At 33.0% G+C, this 21,202-nt stretch overlaps 6 protein-coding genes across 13 annotated transcripts in view; 2 read left to right on the top strand and 4 right to left on the bottom strand.

Moving 5' to 3' along the window:
• LOC126873107 (uncharacterized) overlaps window positions 1–2,537 on the bottom strand; it is a 183,877-nt gene extending 181,340 nt beyond the window's left edge. For 3 of the 4 annotated variants that reach the window (XM_050633639.1, XM_050633637.1, XM_050633640.1), the window contains exon 1: window positions 2,236–2,536. Coding sequence is in view for 3 of the 4 variants with exons in the window: in XM_050633637.1 (XP_050489594.1) it covers window positions 2,236–2,238 (3 nt within the window). In the remaining variant the exon portion in view is untranslated. Of the gene's footprint in view, window positions 1–2,235 lie in introns of all 4 variants that reach the window. The other variant, XM_050633638.1, reaches the window with a different exon arrangement.
• Window positions 2,538–7,115: 4,578 nt separating this feature from the next.
• On the top strand, window positions 7,116–8,504 carry LOC126873290 (transcription factor MafG). Its single transcript, XM_050634012.1, has 2 exons — window positions 7,116–7,287; window positions 7,634–8,504. Exons 1-2 carry the CDS (start codon window positions 7,261–7,263, stop codon window positions 7,997–7,999), a joined length of 393 nt encoding a protein of 130 aa, XP_050489969.1. The 5' UTR covers window positions 7,116–7,260; the 3' UTR covers window positions 8,000–8,504.
• Window positions 8,393–9,764, bottom strand: LOC126873289 (tRNA (cytosine(38)-C(5))-methyltransferase). Its single transcript, XM_050634011.1, has 2 exons — window positions 9,621–9,764; window positions 8,393–9,462 (listed from the first exon to the last, which is right to left on the bottom strand). Exons 1-2 carry the CDS (start codon window positions 9,673–9,675, stop codon window positions 8,453–8,455), a joined length of 1,065 nt encoding a protein of 354 aa, XP_050489968.1. The 5' UTR covers window positions 9,676–9,764; the 3' UTR covers window positions 8,393–8,452.
• Window positions 9,765–9,942: 178 nt separating this feature from the next.
• LOC126873284 (protein CLEC16A homolog) lies at window positions 9,943–14,702 on the top strand. Of its 2 annotated transcripts, none has more exons than XM_050634002.1 (14): window positions 9,943–10,441; window positions 10,502–10,630; window positions 10,713–10,846; window positions 10,930–11,078; window positions 11,326–11,555; window positions 11,626–11,818; window positions 11,885–12,535; window positions 12,610–12,730; window positions 12,807–12,961; window positions 13,033–13,194; window positions 13,300–13,438; window positions 13,523–13,826; window positions 13,896–14,026; window positions 14,105–14,702. In XM_050634002.1, exons 1-14 carry the CDS (start codon window positions 10,368–10,370, stop codon window positions 14,554–14,556), a joined length of 3,024 nt encoding a protein of 1,007 aa, XP_050489959.1. In that variant the 5' UTR covers window positions 9,943–10,367; the 3' UTR covers window positions 14,557–14,702. The 2 variants fall into 2 exon arrangements, with proteins under 2 accessions (XP_050489959.1, XP_050489958.1); XM_050634001.1 differs by having other exon boundaries at window positions 10,930–11,087.
• On the bottom strand, window positions 14,476–18,889 carry LOC126873285 (hepatocyte growth factor-regulated tyrosine kinase substrate). Of its 3 annotated transcripts, none has more exons than XM_050634006.1 (11): window positions 18,698–18,889; window positions 18,540–18,624; window positions 18,213–18,288; window positions 17,937–18,125; window positions 17,580–17,854; window positions 17,427–17,502; window positions 17,172–17,351; window positions 16,779–17,113; window positions 16,390–16,703; window positions 16,051–16,325; window positions 14,476–15,880 (listed from the first exon to the last, which is right to left on the bottom strand). In XM_050634006.1, exons 1-11 carry the CDS (start codon window positions 18,732–18,734, stop codon window positions 15,308–15,310), a joined length of 2,415 nt encoding a protein of 804 aa, XP_050489963.1. In that variant the 5' UTR covers window positions 18,735–18,889; the 3' UTR covers window positions 14,476–15,307. The 3 variants fall into 3 exon arrangements, with proteins under 3 accessions (XP_050489963.1, XP_050489960.1, XP_050489961.1); XM_050634003.1 differs by having other exon boundaries at window positions 14,476–15,919; window positions 18,698–18,888; XM_050634004.1 differs by having other exon boundaries at window positions 14,476–15,883; window positions 18,698–18,888.
• Window positions 18,890–19,109: 220 nt separating this feature from the next.
• LOC126873280 (mucin-19-like) overlaps window positions 19,110–21,202 on the bottom strand; it is a 32,163-nt gene continuing 30,070 nt past the window's right edge. For both annotated transcript variants that reach the window (XM_050633992.1, XM_050633993.1), the window contains 2 exons: window positions 20,481–21,073; window positions 19,110–20,396 (listed from right to left, as the gene is read on the bottom strand). In XM_050633992.1, coding sequence (XP_050489949.1) covers window positions 20,106–20,396; window positions 20,481–21,073 — 884 coding nt within the window. In that variant the 3' untranslated portion in view covers window positions 19,110–20,105. The remainder of the gene's footprint in view (window positions 20,397–20,480; window positions 21,074–21,202) is intronic.

The raw sequence follows: 21,202 nt of genomic DNA, 5'->3' as shown, positions 1-21,202 counted from the left end.
AGAAAGCAACTTTTCAACATGCAGATGAACAACTAAAAAATGAGGATTTATACCCTTTCAACGCACTGAACGATTAGAAAGTTCTAAAAGTAGGCTATCGTGAAACCAAATTTAATTAACAATCACAAACAGAGAAAGCTCGGAGATCGGCAGCTTAATACAGTCGCTGCTAAAGAACCGTGAAGAGAGAGACGTTTTTAGAATTAACGAGATTTCTGCAATTATCGGGGATGAGGGTATACGGTCTGACGATTGAAACGGATCCAGGGAACAGGGGAAAAAAGAAGAGAATACCGTGAGTCAACGCGCAACTTGAACGAAATCAACGAGAGGCATCGTAAAAATGTTTTGCTTCCGACGAATGTATATTGGTGAAAGTTCAGGAACAATCGTAAATAAAACATCAGCGAACTTGTAACCGGAGATAAATAGGAAACAAGAGGCATTTAGTCAAAAGAACAATTGGCATCATAATAAAGGAATAAATGTGTTTGAAATTGAACGTGGTATAGTTTAGGAAAATTCTTTCAACTTGACATACATATAATTTATCGTCTATAATAATCTTTCGCTAAAACGCATTTAATCGTCATTGCAAATTGTTACGACTATCTCGGTAATAAAATACAGCACATAAATAAAACACATCGACCAGAAGAGAAAAAACGAGAGGATAAAACGAGGGAACCGTAACAAGATGAATTTCGAAAAATAGCGCTAACGATGTTGAAAGAACTAATTACGAGAACAAGGTACAATTAGACGAATCAACGAACATAACGAGAGAGGGGGGAGGGGGGGGGGGAATGTCTTAAGAGAGAGGTCCAGATTTAAATGATCCAGATTTATTTTACGGAATGGCAAACCAAAAGTTCCAATTTTTAATAGAGAAAGATAATTGATAATGCCGCTGTTGAATACAGTTAAATGCGGTATAATGATTCGTTAGCTTTGCAAATTAATTGATTGGGTATATATCCAAATAAACGAAAACGTACGGGTCTGTTCAAACAGGGAAACAAAACGTCGACGACTTGTGTTTATTGTTAGACTATCTTCGATGGCGTTCCAACGTTGCATTGTTTTCATTCGAATTATCAGGCAAACGACATAACGCTGAAATAGCTATTAAAATTACAATATGTGGGCGATCCTTGCGAGAAACATCGTGCACTAGCTTGCCTTCGTTGTACGTAAATGTGCGATATTGCTTTCTCGGCGAGAATCGACGCGACGAGCAGGTTGACAAGAAAAGCTTCGAGGAAATCCGAGGCGTAATAACACGTGAAAACTTGCGCAAGATGGAACCTACAACGTTCTCATCAATGAACATCGGATTGACAGGGAATTACTATATTTCCAAGGACGTTCGCATAAAAACATTTCGACAGAGATAAACAAGCGCGCTGCTGCGACGCGTACGAACGATTTCCCTCGCTACTGGAAAAACGGACACTTTGAGTGAGAAAAAAGCACGAAACGCGAGGCGATTCAGAAGAGATGGCGATTTGTAAAGTTCCAAGAACCGAAAGATGCCAATTAATTTTCTTTGCGAGCTGCACCACGCTGTTTTCTGTCGTTCACGCGCTCCATTCAATTTAATATCGGCAAGAACAAAACGCAAACATAAACATGGACAGAGAACAGAAGGTACGTTGTTCGTTAAAGTGAATCAATCGGAATCTTCAAACACAGAGCTGTTTAATACCTAATTCGGAAACATCAATGAAAGCTATACGTCTGCGTCACTGGACGCTTCCTGCTGCTCGAATTATCCGAATTTCGAAGCGAAATATTTCACCCCTGCTAATTTAAACCGGTCATTCGAGATAGCTGTGCATGCGCTTGTAAGTCCGTTTATTATCCACGAGGGTCTCTAAATTGCGTTACCAAAAACGAGTGAAAAGAGGCAATTAATTTTATGGGAAAAAAGAAAAGAATAAAACGAGTACGAAGAAGGATCTTTCCCCAAGCGTCATCTTTGCGGTTATAAATTATTCTGTTTGCGTAGATAGAAAATCCCCGAGCACTTTAACGACTATTTTTATAAAGAAACACGGTATTCCCTTCGTCAACCTCGTATTCCCGCAATTTCCACCCCTTAGACGCTTCGAATGAAATCACCCTCTCGATCCAAGCTCGATCTAAGGGGTTGCAGCGTTTGTACGTTGTTCTCGCGATGACATTCTCGAGAGAGAATCATTTTTTCTTATCACGCACGTTTACGATACAGACCATCAGTGTTGTCCGCGTGACAGACAGCAGGTGTTGTGCATTTTCTGCAGTTTCGAGTTGCGGCTAAGCGTGTTCCCTGCGTCCCACGTAGTTCCCGGTCGTCGACGATCGGGCGAGGGAAACGAAAACGGCCGCGCGGAAACGCGTTATCACGATCGAGACGGCGGTTACGTTCTCGCGTTCTGTTTCTTTTGTGAAAGAAAAAAAGGCAGGTCGCGTGTCACGAATGAAAATTTTAGCACGCTTGTACGATGCGCGCGTCGCGATGCTCGGCCACCGACTGTCAGCAGCGTCGCGACGGAACATCGGCGCGACGCCCGAACAAGTCCGAGGACGTCCGAGGACGTCGAAACGACACGACGCCTGGTGTGTCGACGACGACGACGACGACGAGGATGACGACGATCAAGACGATAAGGAACGTGTAAACTCGACGAGCCATCTAAAACTTTCGTCTACTTTAGAGAATCCTCTTTGCTTTGAAAACGCTCAAACCGATCAGGCTTACTGCTCCCCCGGTTAGTTAAAATGTTCTGGCTTTTTTTTCCATTTTTCAGGATACTGTGACTCGATGAAAGTATTCGAATATTTAGTATAGAAACTCCGTATGTCGTCTTTGCTCTAAAGATGCTTTAAGGACGATCAAGAGCCTGTTCCTCTTAGATAAAATGTAAAATCTTACGTAAGTATCCTTTTTTAAGTTTAAAAGGCGTAGTGGCTCACGGAAGTATTTGAATATCTAACACACAAAGCTTTATATTGTATGTGTTACGTAAAATATATTGAAATTTCATTAGCGTTTCAATGAGAGACGACTGTTGTTTAATTAATTGTTACGTTAGTAATAAATCAGCTGTCTGCATAATCACGTGTAATAATCGTATATGCTTTATCTGATTCGTTATATTAGGTTGTCCGAAAAGTGTCTTTCTTTTACAGACCCGTCTTTTACAACGATGCATCTTTATACAAACATGAAACCTAATCTGTCGAACGTTGTGATCTTTATCTTGATAGAACAAAATGGATCATACGTAATTCAATAAAATAATATGAAACGAAAAATGTTGTGTATCCATTATTTCCTTATAAAACGAAAGAAACTTTTCGGACGACCTAGTAGAATAATTACAAAATATTTGAAATTCGAAGAAAAACAGAGATGATAAAAATAAAATGATAAAACTTCGGTTTTCTTCGATGTTGCAAAATAACAGATAGGGCATTTCAATCCCATTTTAATTTTACTGTTGTTTTGGATACTGATGAATCTTACTCTATTGCGACAAGTGTATAATCTACACTATTCTAATTGATGGTAGTTTTTACAGGATCGAAAATAGAATTTATGAAAATTTTATAGAAAAGCAAAAGATCATAAGGCCTGCGAGAAACTGATAGCTGAGGAAGGATATCATGATACAGAGACAAATCGAATATGATTGTAAAGGATTAACGGTGACAGCGTGCCACGCAGATCAAGATACTGTGCGGAATATCTGGTATATGCTAATGAACTTCGACCAGCGACGAATAAGCTGTTTAATGCTACACCATGACCTCACGGATTAATAGCATTAATTTAGATAGTAATCGAAGTAGTCGTTTCTGTTATCTATTTATTATCTCGTGTGGACAGAATTATTCATTGTACCGATGACCAAACAACTCTATATGGAAATTAGAAAGCTTGTTTTGCAAACTATGTGGATTTTTAACGGCTATAATGAATCGATGGCACAACAGTAAGTCAAATTGCAAGTTAAAGCTCTGAGAATAACGTTCCCGTTTAAACAAACTGCAATGTTATGAAAGACGTTTGATACCAAGTCGAAACTACATCTATCAATTTATACCAGCGAGACTTACGGTTATGTCAACAGTACTGAATAGAAATCGATGTACCGTGCCAATTAAATTTAGAAACGCATGACGATCAAAGCCCGCAGATCCGAGAGGATTTCTGTACACCCACCAGACTAGTATTAGTCAAACTGTTGACTCATCGGCGCATCAAATACATCACTCCTTGTTCTATCGCGAATGCAACACGAAATTTCCCGATAATATTCCCAATATCTGAAAGCAATATTCCAGAATTTTTCGAATTATTCGTTTACCTTATATTATACCTTACCTTCTATTATAATAATCACAAATGCTTTTGAACAATAGGATGATAAATCTTCGTAAAAATAAAATTCCTTTCCAGAGTATATCTTCCCTCTTTACTCAATCTGATGTTCCCTAGTTTATATCTTATGCCATCTTTCATTAATCTCCCTAGACACGGATTTCTTTGTCCATTACGCTGGCATCTTTCCCAAACCCTATCAAGAAAATTATACATACCTCTGCCCTGTTCGCGATAACGAAGCATTTATGAGCCGCGAGTCAATCGCTGCAGTTGCAAATGATTTCGGGAACGAAGCGAAATGCCTAGACATTGAATCAGCCGCAATGCGACAAGTCGTTGAATCATAAGAAAGTCTAAACTGGTCTACATTTATGGAGAACGTAAAAGATATTAACCTAACGCGAATAACGATCAATTTAAGAACGTGACTGATTTAAGAATTTTCCGATTTATATTAATTAAAGTAGAACATGACGATATCAAGGGGTATAATAAGCCTTGCAATTCCGCTTATCATAAAATCTATAAATCTATAGATATATTTCTTTAGCGACAGCTCATCTGTATTTTCACGTGATAAATATTTTCTTTCTTACGGCCCATCCTTCGTAGCGTCGCCCTCCTCGTCCTATCATCTTCCTCCAGTCCTGTCATTTTCTCAGCTATTGAATTACTGCTAAAAGATAATAGCCATTCTCCGGATCTGGAACAGAAAAACAAGTTAGTAAGCATTACTGCAGCACTGACACCCTCTCTTCCTTGAATAATAAAAAATTTTTATTAAAAATGTAATGTATGCTCCATGAAAATATTCTATTTTACACACGTGTTCGTTGTATTTATTAAATTTTCTATTTTATTGTATTATTTAGTAATTAATGTACCGTAGTAATTTTAGTATTATTCACCAATTAATGAATTATTTAGTAAAAAATTATTTAGTAATTAATAAATACATATAGAACTCTCTGAAAACGTGGCAAATCATTCTCAAACGAATCTTAATCTAAGTATTCGTAATTTTGTTTTATTAAATTTTTAACCTATACTACTCGATAAAAAAAGTCATGATAGACGTGTGTGTGTGTGTATATATTATATATATATATATATATATATATATATATGCAATTTATGCATGTGTTTGTATGTTTTATAATGTATTTCACACATACAAACATACAAATACATGCATAAATTGCATAGGATCTTGATTCAATAGCTTAAAATAGACTCCTATAGAATGAAACACTAATTGCATTAAACATTTGCATCGAGCTAAATTAATCTATCACTCTGCTCTTTATACACATTCGATAACTGACCTTTCCATTCCAATTCTCCCTATTCGTTTTATAAATACACATTATTACGTTCACATTTGCAAAACTGCCGATCTTTCGTTTATTTTTCATTATACAGTAACGAGGGCTGTATATTCGTTTATGTTTATTTAATGAAAACTTACTTTATTTGTTATCCTAACCAGCGTGCAAGAATTCATGGATGGCGCCAATAATATTTGAAATTGAATCGCTATTTTTACTTCCTTACGTGACACATTTATGTGTCTAAGAAGAACACTGCATATATTTCACTTTCCATTAACACTGTATTAATTGAGTAACCATAAATACCGAAGAAAGTAAAAGGAATTAATGTCGTATTAAGAGAATACATTCGAAGAACGCGTTGTTAGAACGCCACCTACAGTATTGAAACACCGGAAGTACTACGTGAACATTTAATGTTTAATTTAATAGTTACAAGCATCTACTATACAGAAAATAAAATTCAACGAGACAAAAACCAACATAGAAATAATTTCAATAATCGATACAAATTCCAATAAAACTATGCATTTTTTATACAAAGTTTAAGCTATGTTCCATTCTTAAAGCAAGAATTATGATTTTATAGATAAAATTTTGTTAATAAAAAGATAATTAGACTACGTGTTTTTATGCAAATTCATATTTTTAAGAATATAAACTAAAAAAATGTACAACCTCTGTAGAAAATTGTTTATCTATCAAATATTATTGAAAGCTCTATACTTTGGATATTTTATATACTTTTTCACGTTATGTGAAATCTATGCATAAATATCTGCAGTTTAGTTAATAACAATTAAAAAAATCAGGTTACCTTGTAAAATACCAGAAAAAGAAACGGACTTACCGAGAATACCCTTTCTCATCTTAATGAAGACGAGCATTTTTTCATCTGGGACTGGGCGAGAAAACCAGAAGAACATAGAAAATTACAAATTTTCTTCCTCATTGTGATATATAACATCACAATGACTAAATGCAACAAAGTTCTTAAAAGAACGTAAAAACTAGATTGGGGTTAGGTTTCAACGGTGAAGATTTGGCCTTAGCAGCGATCTTCGCCACTCGTAAATCCGTTTCAACAAAATGCATTTAAATTCTCTAATATGTAGGAAACTCTATTCATGCAACAACTATCGAGAAAATATATAATTTAGTAGCCCTCTATTGAGAATTAAGTCAACTAAAGTGAAAACATATCCTATTTAGTATCATGATACGCCATCTATAGAGTTTAAAAGATAGACATAATATTTAATTCTTTCGAAATCAAATATCGTTCTCAAACTTTTTATGATATAAAGAATATACAGATCTATATTCTTTTTCAATAAAATGTTGATGTACTTGTTAGAAATCTATAAAAGATCTTTCATGGACAAAGTTCATGTTTTTAGAAAGATACCTATCATCAATTGAATGGTGAACTGACCAGCATCAGATTCTACGATGACTAAGCGAATTTTTCTTCAAAGCGTGAAAGCTAGAGTAAAATCAAAACTTTGGTGGTTTCTCGACGCAGAAACTTGAAAGAATCAGTTGAGAAATAAATCCATGGATGGAAAACGATCTATAAAGATGGTACGTTGCCCCTCTGTATAATGCACGATCTCCTTTAATCAGTGCATCATATGTTTTTAAAGTCCATTAATATGACATAGAAGAAAGCAGATTGTCAGTTATAATTCTCTCGAAAAGATAATTACAGCTAATTTTTCAGTACGTAAATAAATGCCTTGTCATGATTATTCATAAGAAAACAAGACGAAATATGTAATTTCTAAATAATTTATGATGTTATGAAATATCTAAAAAAATATTTGTTTTCATATTTACATGTTATATAATTCTACATAACATATAGTAAATATGTATCTATTTATCATAAAATGAAATTGATGAAAAATTATGATCAATTTTTGTATAGGATCCACTATCACCTGGTCCTTGTTTAGACATTAGTGACGATGAACTAGTGACAATATCAGTTAGGGATTTAAACAGGCAGCTGAAATTGCGTGGATTATCACGAGAAGAAATAGTTCGTATGAAACAACGTAGACGCACATTAAAAAACAGAGGATATGCAGCCAGTTGTCGTATCAAACGAATTGAACAAAAAGATGAGTTAGAGTCAGAAAAGACACAGGAATATCGTGATATGGAAGCTATGCAGGAGGACAATAATCATATGAGAGAAGAAATAGAATCTTGGCACTCTAAATATCAAGCACTAAAAAAATTTGCAATAGAAAAGAAGATTCACATTCCACCTGAACTAGAAACTATATAAAATATTTTAAACATACTAGAGTTTTCTATTGAGCATAAAAGCAATAACATTACTGGGTATTGAACGATTCTGTACCAAAATTACACAATGCAAAAAACTGAATTACTAGCACTTCTAAGTATGTATTAAGAATTAAGAGAAATGTGAGCTTCATATTAATCAAAAGCAATGATTGCAATGATACTTGGTTAACAATGATTATACTACTATGAATGATTGTAAATGACTAAAGTACAAAAATTATGTAAATGCTAACATTTGTAATCACTTAGGACTTAGATGGTCATGAACGATCTGTATTTATATCAAAAACTAAATATGTTATTATAGAGACTTCATTTACCTATTATACTTATTTCTTTGTATTTTTTCTGTTAGAAATTTGTAACTTCGTTTTGGAATATAAAACATTTTTTTTATTAAAAATATATATAAAATATATTTCTGTGAATGTCATGTAATTTTTTTCTCAGTATATAATAAAAATATTAATCTACTAACTACATATACATTAATTGAATTTCCCAAAAGTCTGTATCTTTGTTTACATGTTATATGTTCTGGAAATTTAAATTCTTCAGGAAAACACATTAATCTAGACACTTCTTTAGGTGTAAAATATCTTAACATTAATTTTTGTAAAACTTCTGATGCTTCTAATGATTGCTTGCCATACTTATTTGCTTCTAAAAATATCTGTTGGATTGTTTCTTCGGTATATGGAGAATATACAGAACCTGTTCCTTCTGCATAATGAGTATAAGCTTTTGTAAAACAACAAGAACCATCGCTTTGAGATGTTCTTATATCAAACAACCAAGCTCTCTTTTGTAACAACTTTCTAGGAATTAAATACTGTGACTTTTCAACATTTTCTAAAATATTTTCTAATTTGTAGCACTTCTTATCTGTTTTAGCACCTTCTAATAATAAATTATGTTTACTTCTTGGTAAGGCCTTTAAAACAGCTTCTGGTAGATTAAAATTTAATATACAGTGGTCAAAGCAAAATTCAGAATCCTTCCTTTTAGCCAATAAATAATATCTATATCTGGTATTTGGAATACCAAATTGACAAGGACTTAGAATTAGTTCCTTATAATTGAATCCAGACATATTCATACATTTTAATACCGCATTTCTCATTTCAGACTTTTCAAATCCTTTTACATTTTCAAGCAATATATGCTTTAATGTTCTCAATTGTGGAATCAATGAAAGAACATGAAGTAACGAAGATGATCTATTATCCGATATATCTCTCTGAAGTCCAACTCTTGTGTAAGGTTGACATGGAGGACTCATTAATATAGTATCTATATTTAAGTCATTTATCAGTTTTGCAGAAAGTGATTGAATATTACAATTCATAAGTAATACATTTGGAAAATTATATCTGTATATACTGTTTGCAACAGTATTTATATCAACTGCTGCAACAACATCTCCGTTAATACCACTTTCTGAAAATAAAATTTTTTGTAGATATATTTTATTTAATATATTTTATTTAAGACATAATATCGTTTTTGTAATAAACAACTTGATAGAAAGTAGAGGTTAAATTTTGTTAAACAATATAACTAACAAATAGCAGTATAATAGCAGTATAATAGGTTACCTTGAAGAGCATAATGCATTCCACCAATACCACTATATAATTCCAAAACTCTCATTATTATGAATCATACAAGCTTATAATATTTACAGATGACTCAATATCAATATATATTTTTCTCTTTGTCAACACACTTTATTATGAAATCATGTTGAAATTTTTTTACTTTATCATAACCTTCGTTCGTTTATATTCATATAATTTATACAAAACTTAATGAAATGTTAAAAAGATTCTACTTTTTTCCTTATATAACAAACACGTTCTTTTAGTATTTAACAAAATTATAAATAATAATAACAAACGACATTAACTAACCTAACGTACAGTTCCATTGACTGTTCAGTAATGGAGGGTAGTCTTCGTTTTGCGTCGTGTAAAATTGAACGTACGTGACTGACATTATTTCGATAATTTGTTTGTTGTGCAATTGGGAAGATGTACAATAATGTAAATGCATTTTATATAGAAATATAATAGTTGATAATTAGATGAAGAGAATTAAAATGTATAATGGAAAAATAACTCTAACCTGAACAATGTGTTAAATTTTATTGCTATTTCGACAATCTTTTTAACGTTTATGAAGATTTAATTTATATTTAAATAAGCCTTACACGATTATAATTTTAATTACATAAACAAATGTCGGTGATAATACTTTAATCAAACAAAAAAGTGACAAAAAGAAACAAAAGGAATATGAATTTAATGCAAGACACCACCCGAATGCAGTTGTATTACTAAAAAATGTTTCGAAGTCGGAGCTGGTTTGGAGGAGGGCTTTGGAAACCCAAAAATCCTCATTCTTTAGAGCATCTTAAGTATGTATATGTATATTTAAATTTGTACTTTGTCTAAATTTTATTCATTGTTATATATAGGTACTTGTATCATGTACTATCAAAAAATCAAACTGTGTCAGAAAATAATAGGGGTTTGTTGGTAGAAACTCTTCGTTCTATAGCTGAAATTTTAATATGGGGTGACCAAAATGATAGCAGTGTATTTGAGTAAGCATTAGTAAAGTAGATGCTATTTAACTTTTTTCCTTTTCATGTATAATAAACAATAACTATCTATATTCTTTACTAGTTTCTTTTTGGAAAAGAATATGCTTTCATTTTTCCTACGTATAATGAAACAAAAATGTGGAAGCTATGTATGTGTTCAGTTATTACAGACCTTAAATATATTATTTGAAAATATACGTAATGAGACATCTTTATGTAAGTTTATTATCAAAACTATATATTATAATTTTAATTGATCTCTCTTCTAGCAAAGTTCCAATTCAAATATTTATTTCCAGATTATTTACTTAGTAATAATCATGTAAACAGTATAATAGTGCACAAATTTGACTTTAGCGACGAGGAAGTGATGGCATATTACATCAGCTTTTTAAAGACTTTAAGCTTGAAGTTAAATGCACATACCATTCACTTTTTTTATAATGAGGTAAACGAGGTACACGTGATAATCCTCTGTGTCTATTATTTCACTTTTGCTAATCTCATGCTCATTAATTTTAATAGTAGCTGCCTTTAATATATTTTTTTTTTAATTTAATTATACATATAATTTAATCTATTCATGATGTGCTTTTTACTGTGGTCATTATTTCATCTTCATTGTCATCATCATTATTTAAATTCTGCACTTAGCACATAAAAGAGGATGTGTTTTAATTTGATTTTTTTATCAGCACACCAATGATTTTCCATTGTATACGGAGGCAATTAAATTTTTTAATCACTCCGAAGGAATGGTTCGTATAGCAGTGCGAACTTTAACTTTAAATGTATATCGAGTAGAAGATGCCTCCATGCTAGCATTTATAAGAGATCGCACTGCTGCACCCTATTTCAGCAATCTTGTATGGTTTATTGGTAATCACATTATAGAGCTTGACACTTGTGTTAGAAATGATGCTGAGTAAGTCATTTTCAAATATAATTTAAATTATCATATTCAGAGGATGTTTCATAATATATGTGTGTTTCAGTCATCAAAGTCAAAACAGATTATCAGATTTAGTAGCAGAACACTTAGATCATTTGCATTATTTAAATGACATTCTTTGTTTAAATATATCTGATTTAAATAAAGTTTTATCAGAACACTTGCTTCATAAATTATTAGTTCCACTATATGTTTACTCACTTATGAGACACAAAAATCTTCTGTGCCAAAATCAGGTATGTTTCCAATTAATAAGTCTATGATCACTTGATATAGTAGTAATTTGTATTTGTGATTAATAGGAAGAAAGAAAACACGTGAGCATTGTTGTAGCCTTATTTTTACTTTCTCAAGTATTTCTAATAGTTTCTCATGGTCCTCTTGTACATACACTAGCAGCAGTAATGCTGCTGTCAGATTTAAAAACAATACAAACAGGTGCAAGTAAAGTACTTGAAATGTATGGTGATATTTCATTGGATAAGCCAATTGCTTTTTCACCACCGAGAGAAAGTTTAGAGAAGTCTTTAGAAAATTTAAGTGAATCCTTGACAGTATCAGATGAACTTTGTGAAGAAGAAAGTAATTTGAAAGAAGAAAAGGATAATGTGAAAAATGGAAGTGAAGATGTTTCAGAAACAAATCATGCTAGTACATCATTCGATACTGCTTCAACAGGAGGTGTATCAGTACTTATAAGTCCACAACAACTAGACGTAAATATTCCAGCTGAAGATTTGGAAGAAATCAAACATTTAAATGTTACTGATGAAGAAAAGGAGCAAAGATTAGCATTAGAAACTCCTTTAACACCTCAAACTCAAAAAAATGTAACTGAATCATTATCAAATAAGCCATTCTTAGAAACTATTTTAAATTCCTTATTTTGCACAGAAAACGATTATGCCGCTCTATTCGCGTTGTGTTTACTTTATGCTTTAGCTAATAATCAGGTAAGAAAACTATTTTCGAATTATTGTATCTAATAAAATTCTAAAGTACTGTTCTAATAAAATTCATTTTCAAGGGCATAGATCGTAAAACTTTGGATCCAATTTTATGCAATTCACGAAATTCAACTACAGGTTTATATAATGAAATTTTAATAGATAGACTGATTCATATCATAACATTAAGTTGTCAAACAAGTGAGTCATTTTCCAGAATATCTTCTTTAATTTCCAAAATAATAATCTACGTTTTTACGAACAATATTTTTGTCAGATGCTAAGGTGAGACTTGTTACTTTGGAATTGACAATTAAATTGTTAATACAATTAGTAATGTCAGAAGGTCAAAGTATGTTAAAAGATTCACATTTGGCAGCAATTGAAGCAGCCAAAGAACAGAGCACATCGCTACTAAAGAATTTTTATAAGGTGTGTTATATTTGTCTCTTTCTATTTTAAATATTACAGATTGTAAAAAAATTAGTTAATTCTATTTTCAGAGCGAAGACATATTCTTAGATATGTTTGAAGATGAATATAGCGAAATCCAGAAACGACCTTTGAATGTTGAATGGTTAATGATGGACAGTAATATTCTATTACCGCCAACGGGAACTCCAATGACGGGTATCGAATTTACTAAAAGACTACCATGTGGAGATGTAAATATTTTTTGGAGATAAAGTCTTTTATTTGATAATACATATTGTTAATGTAATGCAAACTGTGAAACCTATTAATAAGAAACAAAAATAATGTTTGCACAGGTTGAAAGAGCACGACGCGCCATACGAGTATTCTTTTTAATAAGAGATCTATCACTGACCCTTAATATGGAAGTAGAAACACAGTTACCACTAACAAATCCGATCAACTGTATTCAAGTTGACAATGTTCTTGATTTAAGTAAAAGTCATTTTGTTTTAGCAAATTCTAAATTAAATATTCAGAAATTTATAAATACTAAATCCTGATTATTTTTTTATATAGATAATAGCGATTTAATCGCATGTACAGTTGTGTGGAAAGATGGTCAGAAAATCCGTCGTTTTCTAGTTATCGACATTGTGCAATTAATTCTTGTTGAACCTGATACTAGTAAACTAGGTTGGGGAGTGGCAAAATTGGTAGGGTTTCTGCAAGATATCGAAGTTGCAGGTGACAAAGATGATTCTAGATGTCTACACTTGACAATCTATAAACCTTTAAGCAGTAGTACTGGCAATCGTGTTCCATTGTTATCAACAAAATTCATTTTCGATGATCATATAAGATGTATGGCCGCGAAACAAAGGTAAACTTGTATGGTGTAATTAATATTTATTATCAGAACGTGATTCAGTAAATTTGCTTTTAATTAAAGGCTAACAAAAGGAAGAATAAAAGCACGACAGAAGAAAATGAATCAAATTGCAAGACTACTCGATATTCCTACAAGTATACCTCACGCCACGACACCACCAAATTATGCACTACGTGGTTTTCGACACGAACGTAAAATATATTGCAATACTAAATTAGTTTGATGAGACTTAAAAGAATTATAAGAACTAAATAACATTTTAATTTCAGGATTAGTAGGACGTGCTCAGAGACCAAAAGAACATCTGCCGCGTCCAATGTTCACCGTAAATAAAGTTCCTGGATTCGCAGCACAAATGCGTAGAGAAAATGCTGCTAGACCTACCCCCGGTCTTTCGTCGTCGACTCCGAAACGCGGTGATACTGTGTCAAATGAAAAAAGTCACGAAAATGGATTACGATCTCGGGATAATTCACCGAAAATGCCAAGACCACGAAGCGAAGAAATTCCTTTAGAAGATATGCGAATTCGAAAAGCATCCTTAACTTCTAATGGATTGAATATATCACATATATGTCAAGAAAAGAAAGACAGTCAAATTTCTACTTGTTCAGCTAATGGCGAGCCATCAACTGTGATCAGAAAACATTCGGAAGAGACATCGTTCACCTGTCCGCAAGAAGTGAAACCACGTAGAAAGGGTCAAGTGGAGACAATATGATTGCGAAAACAAATTTCTAAAAAAATATAGGTCACACGAAAATTTTTTCAGAAATTAGCAAAGAAAAGAGAAAAAATAAGAATGTAAATGCAATATTGAACGAAGATAAAAGATGTTTGATTGATATAATAAAGGATTTTACTATATGTAACATTTTTTTAAATTTCGTGGATCGTAATACTTTCTTTTTGATTTTCACAAGGAAAAAAATATTTTAAAATTAAACTTGTAAAAAAATAAGATCATATACAATATATCCAGCAAAAGGTCAGGTATAGATGAAATTAGTTTTCTTCACTTTTATGCTATGTAACATATAAATATTTTGTACATACATTACATTTAGATACATATACATGAAATGTATGCCTTTGCTATTTAAGTATTATAACCTTTTATCAGATATATATTTAAAAATTATGCAAAGAAAGACATATATTTGATTTGTGTATATATTGTTGAGAATTTCTATAACTTAAAATAAATACCAATAATGATATAACCATTTTTTCCTAATATACTGTAAAATATCATTATTCACTGATAAATTGCAAAGTTTAAATCAGTATTTTTAGAATTATCAATAATAGTTTCAAAAATTTATATTTTTGCCAATTCAATAAACAGCGTAAAAAATTTTATCATCAAATTGAAACAGTCAATGTCAATTTAAGATCAAAATTGGTATGCAAAATGATTACCTTAAATGCACTTCTTATTATGAGTTATCTTGTATGCACACATAATTTTTTCAATCAAAGGAAATTAGTTCTGCTGTTTCCAGCTTCGCATCTTTTTTCACTTGTGTGGATTCATTTGATGCAGCTGGTAGAGAATTTGGTGGCTGATACTGTAATTGTTGTCCTTGAGATACTGGGGCCTGGGCCATACCTTGCATTGTTGGCACACTAGCTCCCTGAGGACCTTGCATCGGCGGATTCGATGTTAACATCGTTCCAATCGTAGTTCCAGGAGGTACTTGGATAGTTCCTGTTCCTTGAGATGAAATAGGTGTATTTGAAACATGAGACTGCATCGAGGGTCCTTGAGGACCTGACATCGTAGACGGTTGCTGAGGTCCCATTTGTGGTGGCAAACCAACAACTTGTCCAGGGGGGCCATGAGCTCCAGGTCCTATTTGTGCAGGTGAAGGACCCATATGACTCTGAGGTACCTGAGGTATACTCATCTGAGTTGGTGGTCCTGATTGTGTGATTTGTGGAGCACCCTGTTGCGGTGGCAAATGTACCGGTGTCGGCTGCGTTTGCGTTATATGACTTGGTGGAGGACCTTGTGATGGCGGTCCCATTTGATGTCCACCTGCCTGCTGAAGTTGCGGTATGGGATTTGTAATTTGAGACATCTTCAAAAGAAATGTAGAAAATAATTAAATAAAATATATGATTCAAAATGTTTTGAACTATTTAAGGAACTCAATAGAAGTACCGAAAAAAGAAGTGTATACGTTTAAATATAATTTGGAGTTGTACTAACCATTCCTGGGCCAGAAACAGAAATTCGGCCCATTCCTTCATGCCCCTGAACAACATCGGTTGGCTGTTGGTCTTGATTAGCTATTGGCCCCATTACATGAGGTGGCATATTGTAACTTTGCATAGGATATTGTTTCATAGTAGGTTGTCCATATATAAATCCTTGATTTGTTGGTGACATAGGGTTGTAGTTAGTTCCTGGTGTTTCATACTGGACGTGCCGCACAGGTGAACCTTGAGATGGTCCAATAAAACCAGAGACAGCTTGATAGCCACCTAAAATATATTTAATAAAATAAAAATCATTTTACGATTTTGTGCGTTATTTATTTAAACTCACCCATTATATACTGTTGCTTTTGTTGTTCTTGTCTCATTTGCATTTCTCTTTCTTGTTCCTGGATTTTTTGTAAAGCAAGTTGACGTTGGTATTGTAAATATTCTTGTTTTTTCTTCCTCATAATCGCCAATTTTTGAGCCATCAACATCTGTCTTTGCCTCTCAGCTTCTTCCGCTTGTCTTCGTAATTTTTCTCTATGTTCTTCCCGCAAAGCGTCCAAGGCAGCTCTAGCATCTTTCATTTGTGTTAATTTATCTTGAAGACCTTCGTAGTATACTCTACTATCGTCTTGTTCTTGAATATATCTCAATAATCTGAAAGAATTCGTTTATTGTATCATCGAATTTTATATCATATTATGTACATAAAAAATATCTTTTAAAACAAACCTTGAATGCATAGCAGTAATATTTAAAAACAAAGTTTGTACAGAACTATCATTAGCAATTGATCTGCCTCTTGACGAATTGCTTTTCATTCTATTAACAAAAATTTCAACTTGAGATCGTAAAGCATTAACAAATTCTTCCATTTGAGTATCAACTTCTCCGTTCTGTTGTTTAACAATTATAACTTTTTGTGGCATTGGGCTACTTATATTAGGAGCAGAAGGACTGGTAACATCTGCTCTAGAACTATGTTCTTCTAATGCACTTTGTCTTAATTCCCAACGTTTACGATTCAAGTACTTTGCAAGCTCAGGATCAACCTCCGTCTCTTCTTGCTGAAAAATTGAAATCATAGTACTTTTCTATTAAAGTTTTGTGCTATTTAAAACTAACAGGTGATGGTGGTGGAGAAGATGCTCTCGCAACGCGTGTGCTTGATGGGTTTACTTTTGTTGTACGACTTCCCCGTTTTTTTTCTTTTTCTTGATGTTCTGCTTCACTCTGACTTAAGGCTATGGCAAGATTAAGTTCTTCTTCTTCTTGTAGTTCTGCTGCTGTTTTCCTGGGAGGTACCTATTAATATGGGATATTGTATGTTACGATATATGTATACTTTCTAATTTCTAACTTTTTTATATAGTTATATACTTGTTGTTGTTGAGCTAAAGAGCTGTTGAGATATTCAGCAGGTAAATCTCCCTCTTTAATTTGAGCAGTGGATGGTCTGTGGAAATAAATGAATGAATTAAAAATATAAATAAAATAATAAAAGTGTAACATAAAAATAAATTTAATACATACTTATTAACTTTTTCATAGCATGCTTCGCACACTCTAACTTCCTTTTCAATTCCAAATTTAGGCAATGTGGATACTTTACTCGAACATTGACTACAAAATACTTGACCACATGCTCTGCAGTGATGTTTTCTTTGTACCATACTAAATGATACGCGACAACGATGACACACATCTCCATCTGCCCATGCTGGGGCAGTGTCAGCAATAAACATAGCATCACTTTCTTTTAAAGTGGGAAATTTATATCCTTCAGCTTTCATAATATTAAGTGTATCCTGATATGCACATGTTCCATTAATATTAACATTTTATATTATTTAAAATAAAGCATAATTAAAACACATTTATTAAACATACTTGCACTGCTCTATATTTAGGACAATTTCGAAAGGCATGTGCCCAGGCTTGAATCAATTCTAAAGCTTTAAGTTTAACATTATCATAAGTCGTTGTCTTTACTAATTCTTTAAGTTGTTCCATGAATTGCTTAGTACCAATTTCATCATGTATAAGCGTACCACAATTTTTGACACAAGATTCTAAAACCTATACAAGGAATAATATTTTTAGAGTGCAACTGATAATTCCAAAAATAAAATATTTACTCAGACAGTTAGTCGTATTTTTCCTCACCAATAGAGCATACAAAGCTACATGTGGATTTATATTTGTTGTTCTCTTTTTGATGGCTGCAAGTACTGCTTTAGGTCTGTACACATAAAAAAATTAAAACTTGATTTCATTATTAACCTATACTTAAATGGCACAATGCTATTTCTGCCATTATGATACAATATGAAACAATAAATAAGAAAAAGTTAAAACAGTATTCACTTTTACAAAATATGAAAAATATGTGAAAAATAATTGCATATGCACAGTAAATTGAGAATGTCATTGTTTCATCATGGTTAAGAAATAGTAAGGTTAACTTCGGACTAAATAATAATATTCGCTTACTGCACATCCCCTTGACGTATTAAATCACATATTTGAAGTACTGCTACCCAGTCAGGTTCAAGTTGATAAGGATTCGTTGCTTTATCTATAAAAAAAATTCAAAATATAATTCGACAGTCGGACATCTTGTTCATCTGATATAAGCGACAAAAACGTACCTAATAATTTGTCAAAATTAAGCGAACTGCGAAACATTTTGCTCTGTTAAGAGTGATTGTTATTTGCAATTTTTCTTAGACGCTTAGATCTTCCTGAATACTTTTGTATAGATAACAATTAATTCAATTTAACAACCACCTACTCATCCACGGCTCTGCTGTTCGACTGGCTGTAATATAGTAAAGTATGAGTATATGACTTATATGAGTCACAGTCACGTCATACGTACGCACACACAAAGTAAATTACAATCGGCCAGTGTAATCGAATGGTGCTAGACAATCGACTTAATTTTTTAAATGATTTATTTTCAGCAGTGTTCTAGAAAAACAAATATCGCTATAAGTTATTTTTAACTGAGTTTTAACCTTCTTTCACAACCAGGAAATATGACGGGATAGATATGAGAGATCTGTAGAATTTTGCACTTCTTTATTTTATGTGAAAATTCATTATTTATTATTCATTATTATTATTCATTAATAACAATTTTCAGAAGAATCTAACACAAACACACACAATACTTGTACTCATTCAATGACTACATTAGGGATATTTTACGTCTAAATAAACGTGTTAAACGCAATGCTCCTTTTTTTTTTTACAAAGGGTACCTTAACGATACTCGATATCTCATCGCAATTGAAAGAAGAAATTAAACGCAATGAATGATGTTTCATATAAAGGAAGCAGTAATTAGAATAATTAACACGTAATTATATACAAAATTATCTTCCCAAGCTTATTGTTTTTTGTACTGTATTCAGAACATGGTCCTGAGGTTGTAAATATACTTTCACAGTGAAAAGTTTGAGCACTATTAAATTCGTCGGATAAATTTATTAAACGCCAAACATTCTATATTTTATATTTCGCCGTACTCAAAATTCTAATCTTTAATTATTATATTCACCTATGGATATTAATTTTATTATCGTCAATTTTGATTTATTATGGTTACATTAACATAAAATTATATAAATCGTGGCACGTAGTCGCAAGAAAATGTTCGACTCTATAAATAAATATTATAAATTACTGAATACAGTCGAATATTGCATATAAATCCCTCAACCGAAAACCCCAACACTCGCGAAGGTTTTCCAATGATTTTACGATCTCGCTACGGAAAATCATAGGAAAATACCTATTATATTCTCGAAAAATAGTTAAGAATTACTTTTTGCACATGAATCGATATAGAGTTATTAATTACGGCAAGACGACTGTTGAAGATCTGAATGTTTCTTTATGAGATCTTCCGCAGCCATGTTGCAAAGGTAATTTACTCATATTTTAATAAGTAAAAGTTACGACCTTTAAATAGATCTAATAGAAAATACGAGCAGAAATTGTCCTGAGAGTTTACGCTGTCCATTCGAACCACTAATAGCTTTTTATGAAAATTTAGACAAACAGACTTCGGGCAGACAGATTAGACTCTTCTATTGGAATCTCCCATCTCCCCTCCCAATTCTCTTTATCTTTATGCCCAAATATCGTGCACAATGGTAATTGTGTTGCACGCTCGCATCTCCCCGAAACTGACCAGTACAAGAAGTTCTCTGGACATTTATACAAATAACCTTGAAGATTGTCCGTGGAATTCTGTTTGCAATTATAGAACACGCTACTGCAGCCTTGTTTGTAAGGATAGTGTCCCGCTCCTGGACATAGTACCTCGCTCGATGCTTTGATCTGAAATCAAATAGATATTTAAAAGAAAATACTCAGATATGCTTTAAAAAAGGTACAAGTAAAAATTTAAAATCAAATACTTACAGGAGACACAGAACTCTCCTCTAATCTTCTGTAAAATCGTGCAGAAGCTTTGGTACCCTTGCAATGTTGGTCGGTTTTGTCTTCAGGCAAACACTGTAACTTTTGATCGTCGAAGATCAATCCCTCTGGGCAACTCAGTACCAGTACTTTGATGTCCACATTGTTTTCCATAGTACATTGATAAAATAGGTTGCAATATTTCGGATGTCTTCGGAAACCAGTTGGGCAGACTAGTACTATTTGTTCATCGGTTAAATTTCCAATTGGACAAGGCGTTGGGATAGAAGCATCTGTAGTCGATCCTGTAGTTGATGTTGCTGTTTCGGTAATCTGTCCTGAGCTGGATGCTGTACTACTATCGGTGCTTCCCCCACTCGTCGATCCTGTAGTCGTTTCAAACGTCGATGATCCTTCCGTAGTAGTAGACATCGTGCAATTTCTTGGAGAATGCACTGACTCCGGAACATTGCATCTATTGATGCTAGGATCAAATATGGTTCCGTATGCACAATCATAATATTTCACGTCGAAGTCGTTTCCATTGTCAATGCACTCATAGAATTTGTCACACCGTGTTGGGTCCGGATAGAAACCTGGCCTATCACAAACTGTGACGTTATTAGGCTTTTTCGTAGTTGCCCCAGAAGTTGATTCTGTACTCGATTGAGATGCAGCTGTGCCAGTTTCTGTCGGCGCTGTAGATGAAGTAGTCGAATCGGTTA

The sequence above is a fragment of the Bombus huntii genome, chromosome 14, assembly GCF_024542735.1.
Source record: "Bombus huntii isolate Logan2020A chromosome 14, iyBomHunt1.1, whole genome shotgun sequence".
NCBI classification, from domain to species: Eukaryota; Metazoa; Arthropoda; class Insecta; order Hymenoptera; family Apidae; genus Bombus; species Bombus huntii.
Note: the sequence above shows the minus strand (reverse complement) of the source record. Positions and strands in the feature narration are given on the sequence as shown.

What these genes read in the sequence shown, in the direction of transcription:
- LOC126873289 (XM_050634011.1), bottom strand. Translation starts at nt 9,675, where the DNA reads ATGAGAGTTTTGGAATTATATAGTGGTATTGGTGGAATGCATTATGCT. An exon ending in AATGCATTATGCTCTTCAAG is followed by an intron (nt 9,463 to 9,620) that starts GTAACCTATTAT and finishes TTTTATTTTCAG; the next exon opens with AAAGTGGTATTAACGGAGAT.
- LOC126873290 (XM_050634012.1), top strand. Translation starts at nt 7,261, where the DNA reads ATGGATGGAAAACGATCTATAAAGATG. An exon ending in GAAAACGATCTATAAAGATG is followed by an intron (nt 7,288 to 7,633) that starts GTACGTTGCCCC and finishes ATTTTTGTATAG; the next exon opens with GATCCACTATCACCTGGTCC.
- LOC126873285 (XM_050634003.1), bottom strand. Translation starts at nt 18,734, where the DNA reads ATGTTTCGCAGTTCGCTTAATTTTGACAAATTATTAG. An exon ending in TGCTATGAAAAAGTTAATAA is followed by an intron (nt 17,503 to 17,579) that starts GTATGTATTAAA and finishes TTATTTCCACAG; the next exon opens with ACCATCCACTGCTCAAATTA. An exon ending in ATTACTGCTATGCATTCAAG is followed by an intron (nt 16,704 to 16,778) that starts GTTTGTTTTAAA and finishes GAATTCTTTCAG; the next exon opens with ATTATTGAGATATATTCAAG.
- LOC126873284 (XM_050634001.1), top strand. Translation starts at nt 10,368, where the DNA reads ATGTTTCGAAGTCGGAGCTGGTTTGGAGGAGGGCTTTGGAAACCCAAA. An exon ending in TGTGTTAGAAATGATGCTGA is followed by an intron (nt 11,556 to 11,625) that starts GTAAGTCATTTT and finishes TGTGTGTTTCAG; the next exon opens with TCATCAAAGTCAAAACAGAT. An exon ending in TGACAATGTTCTTGATTTAA is followed by an intron (nt 13,439 to 13,522) that starts GTAAAAGTCATT and finishes TTTTTTATATAG; the next exon opens with ATAATAGCGATTTAATCGCA.